General features: G+C 42.4%; 1 protein-coding gene across 1 annotated transcript in view; it reads right to left on the bottom strand.

Moving 5' to 3' along the window:
- Window positions 1-12,923, bottom strand: part of PRKN (parkin RBR E3 ubiquitin protein ligase) — a 639,177-nt gene that overhangs the window by 474,029 nt on the left and 152,225 nt on the right. The window contains exon 5 of the mRNA XM_032183870.1: window positions 3,805-3,923. Within this exon, the coding sequence (XP_032039761.1) occupies window positions 3,805-3,923 (119 nt within the window). The remainder of the gene's footprint in view (window positions 1-3,804; window positions 3,924-12,923) is intronic.

The raw sequence follows: 12,923 nt of genomic DNA, 5'->3' as shown, positions 1-12,923 counted from the left end.
TTGGTGTATAACAGTTTGCAGAAACAGGCTTTCCATTGCATTTTCCTTTTCATTACAGAGTTAACAATGCAAATGCTCAAAAAAAAAAAAAAAAAGTCTAAATGTGACCTTTGTTTTTATTTACTTTATTTTCCTGAAAAGAGGAATACCCTATCTGAATCATGGATACTGAAATAAACTGCAGCGCCACATGAATATGAAAATATTATTTTCAAAAGCTTGCAAGCAACAAAATACATGTATATAAACCAGTGTGAAGCTGATAACCAAAATTTTTGAACAATTTGGAGAAAGTTGCTGGCAGGCTTGTAGGTGGTCTACATAAGACTCCCACACTCCTGTCTATCCATACATGATTTTGTGCTTGATTAATTAGAGAAACCAGGGAGAGGTGATACTTTTGCAGTGACTGATGTTTCCTTATAATTAAATCAGTCTGGTATATATCTTCCATAAAGAATCAGGTCATGAAATGTTCGTAAAACGCCAACCTAAGTGTCATCTGGAAAATTACAAATTTAATATTTAGATTGATGTCTCTGGTGAAAATAAAAATAGTGGGCTCTTTAATTTCATAGAAAAACAGTATAATAAATTTACTCTGGGCATCATATATTAAAATAATGATATGCAAATAGGAATGACAGTTAAATAAGGTTTTAGAATAAGACTGTTTAAATGAATAAGTAATATTTTAAAATGTCAGTCAGTCAACACACCATGAAAAAAGAAAGCTCAATTTAATTAGGTTGGTCATTTGTGGCTTAGGTAGAGAAAAGAATTAGCATGTTGAGTAAGTTAAAGCTGCCCAAAGCTTTGTGTGGGTTTTACACAGGTATTCACTTTCATCTCAGTGAAAGAATTACTGTAACAAACGTTGGCTTAGATGGTGCTTTGCTGCTTATGGCACAGGAGAGCTTCTTAAGCAACTTGCTATGCTGCCTGGTAAAGGTCAGGCACAGTTTACTGAGCACTGGATAAAATATATCTACAAAAAAAAAAAAACATACAGCTTTTCTGACAAATCTGTAGTATGATGGTATACACATGCTTTTTTATAGTTTACCTATGTTCACTTTATGTTGACCAACTTCTATATAAAAGGGAAATCATAATACCAGTAAAGATGGCAATACCAGTAATGATGTAATGATTACTGGTATTACCAGTAAAGAAGATGTCTTATTAGCAATTGCTGGCATAGTCCAGTTGGGACTGGACAAGCAACATAGAGAGTTTGCAGTAGTACACTACCTTCTAACTTCCATAATTTTTTTATTTTTTTTTTTAAGTACACAAAGGTCAAGTTTTGATAACACTTTCAGCCTGACTTGCTTACTGTAGATTGTGATGCACTGAAGAAAGCATAGCAGATACAAAGCACCAGCTCAGAGACTACACTTTTGCCTAGCATTAATGCAGAGAGGTTTCTACATAGTATTGAAAAATAAATGAGGCCTGGTACATATTTCAAGCTTCCCCTGTTGGAATTACTTTCTGTCTCCCTGGAAGATGGACAGCAAGTGAGAAGAAAAAAGGTCGCTAGGGCCAGGCACATACTAAATCTGCACCTAATCTTCATAACCACAGGACTGAGGTACATTGCATGTATTTATAAAACAAACTTACTGTTGCTTAGCACATTCACTACTGTAAGTGTGTCCTTATTGTAAATATTTCACTTCTGAAAGCACTGAGGACTGCCAGCCCAAACTAATGGAACAGTGCACTTACTGTTCTATCTACCTTGCTTCACTGAATCTGAGAGGAAAGGAATGATAACATATTTTCTTTATTTTGGGGAGAAAGTAACAAGAACCTGAACTGCAAATTATTTCTGTAGACATTATTAAAAAAATGAAACAGTCAAAAATTATCATTTGACACTCTCTAAAAGATATTTCCCTTTTCTCTTTTGTACTTTCATATTGAAGTGCCTTATCAAATCTTCCAAAAGCTCTTATTTTTCTTAACCAGTCTTGAAATTAGCAAATGCTTCCACTGCAAGTTTCCAGTGACTTTCTGTTCATACCTAATGTAAAATATGCTAACAGAAAAAAATACGCAGCTGTCATTCAATAGGAATTATCAGCTTGTGCATATTTATTGACACAAATTTGCCCAAAAGAATGTAGATCTGCATACATTCCAGACAATCAGATACTACAAGTTTATTTAGAAACTTGCAATACTGGAACTTTTTATAGTAGTGTTTTTTTTCTTTCATTTTATTTTATTTTATTTTATTTTTAATAACAAAGTCATGAGGAATTCTTGGGAGACAAAACGAAGACTACTATTTAGCAAATACTGTAAGAACTTCAAGTTTGTAAATGTATTTAAGTCTACTTAATACAAGAAACATAATGACTCCAAACCAATCATTACAGAACTGAAAGTGATAATTTCCATAAGACTGGACACGCCTAAAGAAGCCACCAAGTCTAGGAAAGTACACATGTTCTGTTCCATCCTTGCAATGCACAGAGTTCAAAGACAGCTAGTGATAAAAGCAATCATTCAGCAGCAATGACTGTTTGCATTCAATCTGAACACGATGTCACCTGTGTTTATATCGTACTGAGTATTATACCAATGGACATGTACATTAAATGCAATTTCTGAATCTTGATTTATACGTGATTTAAGCCTATACTAATCACAAATATTTAAGTGTGACTTTTCAGAGAAAAACAAAGGTTCTTAGATGTGTTCATTTGAAACATCACAATATGCAACACTTATAAGCCTCTGAAATAAATTAGAGATATACAAGTAATTCAGAAATAGCACACAGGGCTTGAGAGAGTTTGTTGTTACGGGGTTTTAATTTATATATGTATAAGCATTACTACATTACACTTTATAGTAATAAAGTTACTACACTTTATTCTTTCAATGAGATTACAGTAGCTGTGTTTTTTGAGTCTCACAGTGCTCTTTTGTGTCATGACATAGAAGTACTGGTCTACGTCAAGAACATGAAAGTGAAATTAACCCCTTTAAACCAGAGCAAAAGGTATACAGTTAAATATGTATCACAGAAAGCTCCACAACATCTACAGCATGGTAAGGTTCAGTCTTCCACACAAGCCTAAGCCTTTCACAGAACAAACCAGGCTGATGTACACTGTGATTTACGAGAGAGGAAGGAGTCTTATTCCCCAGTAGCACAGCCAGTGAAATTCAGCACAACAGAGAAAAGAAAAAACAAACAAAACACTCCAGAACTTCACACTACTGTAAATTCAAGTCAAACAACAGTGTCCCATTTTTAGATGCAAACTAAGCCTGACAGTTCTACGAACTTTCTGTCCCACCATAGTAATGTTACTCTGACTTCACATACACTGGCTGAGCTGGAGAGATTAATATTCTGAGCTGCTCAGCCATTTAATTCCTCCTTGTCTCATTCCATAACGTTCACAGTCACTGGCACTGAATTCAGGTCTTTCTGTGCCCACAAACACTGATCCAGGCTTTGCATAAGCACCTATAATTCTAACCCTTAAATATACCCTTAAATTGTACATATTATGCATACTACCAGGCTAACCATTAGGACTTCAAATATAAAGCCAAGAATGTCTTAACAGGATTGGAGCTGCAATGTTTTCCTTGTGTGTACTGCAAATAGTGGAGATAAGTGAATGAAATCTTCACCAAGCTTTAAATTACAGACATAAATAGCAATAAAAGATTTCAGTAAAAATACATATATACATAGTTACATACATGCAAATGGATAGACAGAAAAATATATGTAATTTTTATAAAGTCCAAAAAACTGAAACACCCGCTTACCCTTGCCAAAGTCAGTGTTCCTTGTTTACATACACTGCAGCGGACCCTCAGTTTCCCAGGTTTAACAGCTTGGCAGAAATTTTTGCAGAAAACATAAAAACTGTTGTAACTAGCTGCACCTGTCAGGAAGAAAAACAAACAAACAAAAACATTTGATTTATATTGAAAATCAGTATCAGGCTATAATGAAAAGTTTCTATTTAATAAGTGATAAACAAGGGGAAAAAATGTTTTTAAGGCTTGAAGACAGCATTGTGATCTTCTTATCTTCTTCCCTGGTGTATTTAGCACATTCGAGTAACTCCTGCTTCTTGATCAATATATAAAGGCAAACTACCCTGAAACCCCTAGAAAATATATCCTAATTTGAGGTTGAGCTTATCACTGATAAGAACCAACTGTAATCTTTGGCAAGTGATGTATCAGATTAATTTCTCTCCATAATTTGCGTCTCACTTCTAATCTAGATTTGTCTAGCTGCAAGTTTGAGTCTGAATTGCATGAATATTTCCTTGGATAAAGTTTAAAATATTAGTTTGATTGATATCACAAGAAGAAAAAAAATATTTAATTTAGTAAATCTAGTTTTATTTGTGGAATAACAAAAATAATTTCTTTATTTTGCTGGCAGTGATATTGCCTAGAAAAATTTGTAAACCTCTGCCAAGTCAATTTTCAAAGAAAATGAAATGAAACACATTCTATTTTGGGAAACTATAGAATACATGGAGAACTGTGTAAGCCTGAGGCATTGCTAATGACTGTGATTTCACTTGCAATCCTGGTCACTGTTTTGAGTAAACCACTTTGTAGGATGATTATTGTTATCCCTTAGAAAATGAAGGAAGATTCATAATGTGGTTTTAATGTAGACTAGTCATCTCCAAATTCAGACACTCAAGCTTATTATCAGAACTTGAACTGAGACCATATATATGATGTATATATCATCAGGAATAATATTTTTCAACAAGACTGATTTACTTTATTTTACACATCCTCCACATGATAAATGTAAGTCCCTGCATTCTGCTACTGAAAATCCATAGGAATTTAATGTTACACCTATTCATAGGTGTTCAACATTTATGTGCAACTAGATTCCAAAAGTCAACCTCAGAGAACTGTCATCCAAAACTTTTTTTCTAAGAAAAAAGATGTAGATGTCTTCAGAGATGAACACTAATGAAGGAGCAAATTTTGTAACACATGGTTTTAACACATATAATTTTTTTTTGAGTTTTCATAAGCATAAATGATTTTAGTAAACTGATCTATCACGTATTTTCATTATGCTTCCCTGGGAATTATTAATTACTATAACTGAACATAAAACATAACAGAATTTCAAATGAATTTAGACTTCACAGAAAATTAGCACACATCCACCCTTTCACACATAATGTACACATGAACAACTGCAACTCAAAACAATTGAGAGCATACTTCTCAAATCAATCTATAACACAGTTCTAAGATAAAAATAGTTCAGCTAAAGATAAGGAGACATAGGCTGAACTATTCAATAATATACGGTACAATGTTGAGAGGTGACTCCAAACTAAATTTATCAAAATTTTGAACATTTGGATGTCTATTTACTGATATTTTACACAACATTCCTAACAGTAGGACCAAGAACAGTTTTACATTAGCTACTATTTGAGCTAGAATACACACACACACAAATCTAAAATACAGTTTTGAAAATGAGAAGGCATACACTGGCAAATAATTGTATTTTACTTTTGGTAATTCCTTCATGAAGGATCAGCAGGTCAAGCAACAAAACAAAAGGGCAGTAAATTTAGTATAATTTGAAGGAAGTATTTAATGACTTAAGTAAGCGAGTATGCCATTGCTACATGAGGCCCACCATAAACAAGATGCTTCCGGTCAATTACTCCTGACTCGGTTTCAGCTGCAGGCAGTGAGACGAGAGCCAAGTCTGGTATCAACAGTGCTCTACCATTGTTATGTTTTCTTGCGTGGTCTTTGAGATCTAGTTTGACGGCTGCTTCTTCTGTTCACATGCAGAAGCACCTATCCTGAGTAAAAATATGTGATACCACTGTTCACTGTCCTGATTCCTCCTACCTCCTGGATGGATTCCTGCTATGACTCTAATGAAATCTTTCCAGTCAAACAGAAACATCTTATTGAGTACATAAGCCCTTATGGAATAAAATATTTTGTTAATTGGGCCGATGCCTTTCCTGATCCAATCCACCATTCCCTGATGTCTTGTGTATGTCTGACATTTTATATCAAGTTTGTTTCAAGCAGAAAACTACTTGAGGCAGAAATCATACTTTCTGCCTGCTATTTGTTCTAAGTTCATTACATCTGCACCCAAAGATAAAACTGTATTATTGATAAAAGTCTGCAAAATATTCACGAGATAGTATGGCATAAATCAGCATGACTGAACACTGCAGTAAAAATACAGCAGTCATAGGAGAAGCCTAAAATGAGACATACTGATGATTTACTGTAAAGGATAAATCTTGTGCATTAGCTCCGTATTTACTCCTTGCAAAAACAGACTATATTTACTCAATATTTATATTTCTTAGCACTTTCTTTTTTTTTTTTATTTTTTCATGAATTTAAAAAGTACTCCCTATACACATCCCTGATGCACAAATTTGAAACACAACAAGAAAGAAACTTATAGCATAATGAATCAGAGCAGTTAAGCAATGCAGACACCCAGAATAACTTTTGAAATGTCTCCTACTACCAGAGAGGAGAAAAGAGTAAAGAAGATATTCAGCAATCTATTCACCATTTTATACACATATGCTGATCTCAGTCTCACCAAGTGCAGTTACTTTATTCAGTTTATGTCCTGAGAAGCATCACCAGGAGGAGAGACTGAATTAAATACGCAAATGTTAAAAGTTGGCAAGTGTACAACACTGATGACAAGAATTAAAACTCTTTACTGACTTATCACTGTGAGTTTTAGCAAGGCCCTTGGCTGAGACTGTATCCCCTTGAATAGTTTTTCAGAGGGGAACTGAGAGAAACAAGGACAAAGAAATCTACTTTATGCATTAGCTCTGACGTAGCAGTAGTAATAAGAATTGTAATTATGGCACCATGCCAGTAATCACTCAAATGGCTGCAGCACCAACCTTACAACCTCGTCTTTCCTCATTCAATCATGGTCTATAGGTTTTCATAAAGCTCTCCATTAATATTTTATAACATTGGTACTCAGCAAGAATGTGCAGACACAGCAAATTTCAAGCTAAAAAAAAAATTGGAAGTCCTTTAAGTGCTGATTCTAATACTGAAGGTGTGCGTTAGAACAATAAATAAATTAAATTATAATTAGTAGTCTGTTTGCAGTTACATACGTTGGTGGATGGAGGACAACTAAAGGAAAAAGTATGGCCACTGGAAGCAAGGTCAGGGAACATGGTAGGAGTACAGAGATGCTGTTTGCCTTTGAAGGGAGAAAATTTATGCAGCCAAAACTCAATTAGAGTTGAAGCTAGCCAGTACTGTCAGGGATAGTAAAAAGGGCTTTTAAAATATGTTAACAGCAAAAGAAGGAACAGAGTAAACATTGGTTCATGGATGGTCACCTCACAAACAGGGATGCTGACAAAAAATTGATATTTAATTGATTTTTTACCTCTCTCTTCAACACTAGTGATGGGCCCTGGGATCCCTGGAGCCCTGAGATGGAGGACCATGACAATAAACATGACAGTAACAATAAACTCCCAGGAAACCCAGACTTGTTCAGGATTTGCTTGCCTTCCACCTGGATGCATGCTAGTCTATGGGATTCATTCCAGGATACTCAGAGAGCTAGCTGATGTCATGTCATGAGACCTCTCTCAACTATTTTTCAATGATCTTGGAAATCTGGAAAGTTTCCAGTTGTCTGGAAGCTCAAAAACATTGTTCCAATTTTCACAGAATCACAGAATTTTCTAGGTTGGAAGAGACCTCAAGATCACCCAGTCCAACCTCTGACCTAACACTAACAAGTTCTCCACTAAACCATATCACTAAGTTCAACATCTAAACGTCATCTAAGTTCAACATCTAAACCTCTGGGGATGGTGACTCCACCACTTCCCTGGGCAGCCCATTCCAATGCCTCACAACCCTTTCAGTAAAGAAGTTCTTCCTAATATCCAACCTAAAACACCCCTGGCACAACTTTAGCCCATTCCCCCTCATCCTGTCAGCAGGCACATGGGAGAATAGACCAACCCCCCACTTCGCTACGGCCTCCTTTAAGGTACCTGTAGAGAGCGATAAGGTCGCCCTTGAGCCTCCTTTTCTCCAGGCTGAACAAGCCCAGCTCCCTCAGCCGCTCCTCGTAGGACTTGTTCTCCAGGCCCCTCACCAGCTTCGTCGCCCTTCTCTGCACCCGCTCAAGCACCTCCATGTCCTTCTTGTAGCGAGGGGCCCAAAACTGAACACAGTACTCGAGGTGCGGCCTCACCAGAGCTGAGTACAGGGGGACGATCACCTCCCTAGCCCTGCTGGTCACGCTGTTCCTGATACAAGCCAGGATGCTGTTGGCCTTCTTGGCCACCTGAGCACACTGCTGGCTCATATTCAGCCGACTATCCACCATCACTCCCAGGTCCTTCTCTGCCTGGCAGCTCTCCAACCATTCCTCTCCCAGCCTGTAGCTCTGCTTGGGGTTATTGCGCCCCAGGTGCAGGACCCGGCACTTGGCCTTGTTGAACTTCATGCAGTTGACCTCAGCCCATCGGTGCAGCCTATCCAGATCCTCCTGCAGAGCCTTCCTACCGTCAAGCACATCGACACACGCACCTAACTTGGTGTCATCTGCGAACTTACTGAGGGTGCACTCGATGCCCTCGTCCAGATCATTGATGAAGATATTAAAGAGGACCGGCCCCAGCACCGAGCCCTGGGGGACGCCACTAGTGACTGGCCTCCAACTGGACTTGGCTCCATTTACCACGACTCTTTGGGCCCGGCTATCCAGCCAGTTTCTAACCCAACGAAGTGTGCGCCAGTCCAAGCCAAGAGCAGCCAGTTTCTTGAGGAGAATGCTGTGGGAAATGGTGTCAAAAGCCTTGCTGAAGTCAAGGTAGACCACATCCACAGCCTTTCCCTAGTCCACCCAGCACGTCACTTTGTCATAGAAGGAGATCAGGTTCGTCAAGCAGGACCTGCCTTTCGTAAAGCCATGCTGACTGGGCCTGATCGCCTGCTTCCCCTGCAAGTGCTGCATGATGACTCTCAGGAGGATCTGCTCCATGAGCTTCCCTGGCACTGAGGTCAAACTGACAGGTCTGTAGTTTCCCGGGTCTGCCCTCCAGCCCTTCTTGTAGATGGGTGTCACATTTGCTAGCCGCCAGTCAACTGGGACCTCCCCCGATCGCCAGGACTGCTGATAAATGATGGACAGTGGCTTGGCCAGCTCCTCTGCCAGTTCTCTCAGTACCCTCGGGTGGATCCCATCTGGCTCCATCGACTTGTGCACATCCAAGTGCCGTAGCAGGTCACCAACCAGTTCTTCGTGGATGTTGAGGGCCACATCCTGCTCCCCATCCCCTTCCACCAGCTCAGGGTACTGGGTATCCAGAGAACAACCTGTATTGCCGCTATAGACTGAGGCAAAGAAGCCATTAAGCACCTCCGCCTTTTCCTCATCTCTTGTAACTAAGTTTCCCCCCGCATCCAGTAAAGGATGGAGATTCTCCTTAGTCCTCCTTTTTGTGTTGATGTATTTATAGAAACGTTTTTTGTTATCTTTAACGGCAGTAGCCAGATTGAGCTCCAGATGAGCTTTGGCCTTTCTAATTTTGTCCCTGCACAGCCTCGCTACATCCTTAAAGTCCTCCCTAGTGGCCTGCCCACTTTTCCTGAGCTTATAAACCCTCTTTTTTCTCCTAAGATCAAGCCACAATTCTCTGTTGAGCCAGGCTGGTCTTCTTTGCTCGCCTTTGGGCACATGGGGACAGACCGTTCCTGCGCCATTAAGATTTCCCTCTTGAAGAGCACCCAGCCTTCCTGGACTCCTCTGCCCTTCAGAACCACCTCCCAAGGGACTCCACCAACTAGTGTCCTTAGCAGCACAAAGTCAGCCCTCCGGAAGTCCAATACAGCGGTTTTACTGGTTCCTTTCCTGGCCTCGCCAAGAATAGTGAACTCCACCATTTCGTGGTCACTCTGCTCAAGACAGCTCCCGACAATCACATCCTCCACCAGTCCTTCTCTGTTTGTGAAGAGAAGGTCTAGCGGGGCACCACCCCTGGAAGGTTCACTAACCAGCTGCGTCAGGAAGCTATCTTCCACGCTCTCCAGAAACCTCCTAGACTGCTTCCTCTGGGCTGTGTTGTGCTTCCAGGATATGTCAGGGAAGTTGAAGTCCCCCACGAGAACAAGCGCTGAAGATTTCACAACTTCTGTCAGCTGCCTGTAGAACTCCTCATCTGTCTCCTCACCCTGGTTCAGCGGTCTATAACAGACCCCGACCAGGACGCTAGCCTTGTTGTCCCTGCCGATCCTAACCCATAGGGACTCGACCTTGTCATTCCCAGCCTCGAGTTCTACAACCTTGAAAGACTCTCTAATATAGAGAGCCACACCACCACCCCTACTGTGCTGCCTGTCCCTTCTGAAGAGCTTATAGCCAGTCATTGCAGCACTCCAGTCATGAGACTGGTCCCACCACGTCTCCATGATGGCAACCAAGTTGTAGCCTGCCTGCTGCACGATGGCTTCCAGCTCCTCCTGTTTGTTACCTATGCTGTGTGCACTGGTGTAGATGCACTTCAGCTGGCCATTGCCTTATCCCCCGGCCTTGCTATTGTTCCCCCTGGCACAGCTCCAACAATCCTTGCTTCAGCCCCATCCCCCTTCTTACCTAGTTTAAAGCCCTCTTAATGAGCCCTGCCAGCTCCTGGCCCAGGATCCTTTTTCCCCTAAAAGATAGGGACCCGTCTGCGGCCATCAGGCCGGGTGCCAAGTAAAGTGCCCCATGGTCGAAAAACCCAAGATTTCTGCGTTGGCACCAGCCCCTGAGCCACGTGTTTAACAGGTGGGCTTTCCGTGTCCTCTCTGCACCCATCCCTGCCACCGTAGGGATGGATGAAAACACCACCTGCATTCCCACTCCATCCACTAACCGTCCCAGCCCCCTGAAGTCTTGTTTGATAGTCTTCAGGCTTCTCTCTTCAATGTCGTCACTACCTGCCTGGACTATCAAAAGAGGATAATAGTCTGAGGGGCGAACCAGGTTGGGAAGCTTCCTGGCAACGTCCCTGACCCTAGCCCCAGGGAGGCAGCAGACTTCCCTACGGGTAGGGTCAGGCCGACAAATAGGGCCCTCTGTTCCCCTAAGAAGAGAGTTTCCCACAACAACCACCCTTCTGTCTTTCTTGGTGGAGGCAGTCCTGAGGTGTGGAGTCGACCTCCTCGCCCTAGGCATCCTCCTGGGAACACTTGCTACCTCTTCGTCACACACCAGTCTCTCGAGCTCCAGGGCCTCAAACCTGCTGCGTAAGGACACCTGGGAAGGCGGGGCCGGAAGGGGAGGGCGTCGCCTGCGATGTCGAGCAGGGACCTGTTTCCATTCCTCAACTCCCAGATCCCCTCCCTCTGCCCGACGGGGACAGGGCAGGGGGTCCACCCCCATTTGGGGTGTCTCACCTCGATACCTCTCCTTGAGGCCCTGCAGGGAGTTACTCCACCAGTCTATCTCCCTCTCACACTCCCTGATATCCCTCAACCTCTCCACCTCCTCCTTGAGCTCCGCCACCATGCGGACCATGTCATCCACCTGCTCGCACCTCACGCACACAGTTTCTCTGCCTCCCGCCGATGGCATCAACAGGCTTAGACACTCCCCGCATCCAGTGACCTGAACTGCCTCATTTTTGGACGGGCAGTCGGTCTGGGTGTATACCGTCTTCCTGGAGAGAGCACCGTGCCAAGATACTACGTTGTGACAAGATACTATGCAGCATGCTCTGCACAGCTGTAGCAAGGACATTTGCACCAGCCAGGAGGGTGTGGAAACCAAGCCTACGCAGCACAAACACAGTTGTTGTAGAAAAGCACAGCTTTAATTAGTTTAGCTATGGGGTCATCATGGGCCTCTTTGCCCCACGCCTTCCAGTCAAGTGTCATGGTTCTTCCCACTTGCCTGTGTCCCCAGTGTGGGCAAAACAGCGGACAACATGTGTTTGTTCATTACTTAAGAGGTCAGGTCCATAAGACCTCCAGAATTGTCACCCTGCAGCAAAATGAGGACTTTGGCAAAGTGTCAAAGGCCTTTCTGGCCTCGCAGAACAAATGCCAGTACCAGGGAAGTCCTGGTGTGTCTAAGCCCAAGTGGTCGTGCATTCCTCCTTGGACTTGCACCCAAATACAGGAGTTTTCTGACAGTACAGTTTTTACTCTGGATGGTCTCTCCAAACAGCATGTGGAAGGGCTACATGAGGGCTGGTAGACAGGGCAGGAGGGAGAAACAGAATTTTATGCTACGTGGCCACTTAGATCCACCTCTGTCCAAGACCACATTGAGAAGGCTTCTGAAGACCTCCAAGAAGGGAGACTCTGCAGCCTGTCCGGGCAACCTGTGCCACGGCACCCACACAGTATAGAAGTGCTTCCTGATGTTTAGATGGAATACCCTGTATTTCAGTTTGCAGCCATTGCCTCTTGTCCTGACATGCAGGAATGCACAGGGAGACACATCAAAAGGTTGTATATGTCCCAGACCGTACACCGAGTCTTCAGTCATTTCAGAGAAACATGGTGTGGCTGTTGAGGTGTCTTCTTTTATGCTTCTAAGTAGCCTTGCAAGCACACACCTGCTCTACTAAGACCATCCATCTACACCCTGCAGATGAGCACTGCACAGATGCTGGGAGAGGAGGGGATGACGATGATGGGTCTGCAGGGCATGCAGAGTGCCGGGAGTTTTGGAGCAGCGGCCTTGGGCAACCCCGTGCTTCTGGAGGCACATGAGGGGTTCCTCCTTTGGCCATGAGGCCCGTGTGAATGCAGAGAGGTTACAAACACATATCCCCCTGTGCGAGGAGAAGATGGCCACTACCAGCCCAGCCTGCTGGCACTTTAAGGTGTCAGCAAGATGTCACCAAGCC

The sequence above is a fragment of the Aythya fuligula genome, chromosome 3 (genome assembly GCF_009819795.1).
Source record: "Aythya fuligula isolate bAytFul2 chromosome 3, bAytFul2.pri, whole genome shotgun sequence".
In the NCBI taxonomy this organism is placed as follows: Eukaryota; Metazoa; Chordata; class Aves; order Anseriformes; family Anatidae; genus Aythya; species Aythya fuligula.
This window is presented reverse-complemented; position numbering and strand designations above follow the sequence as displayed.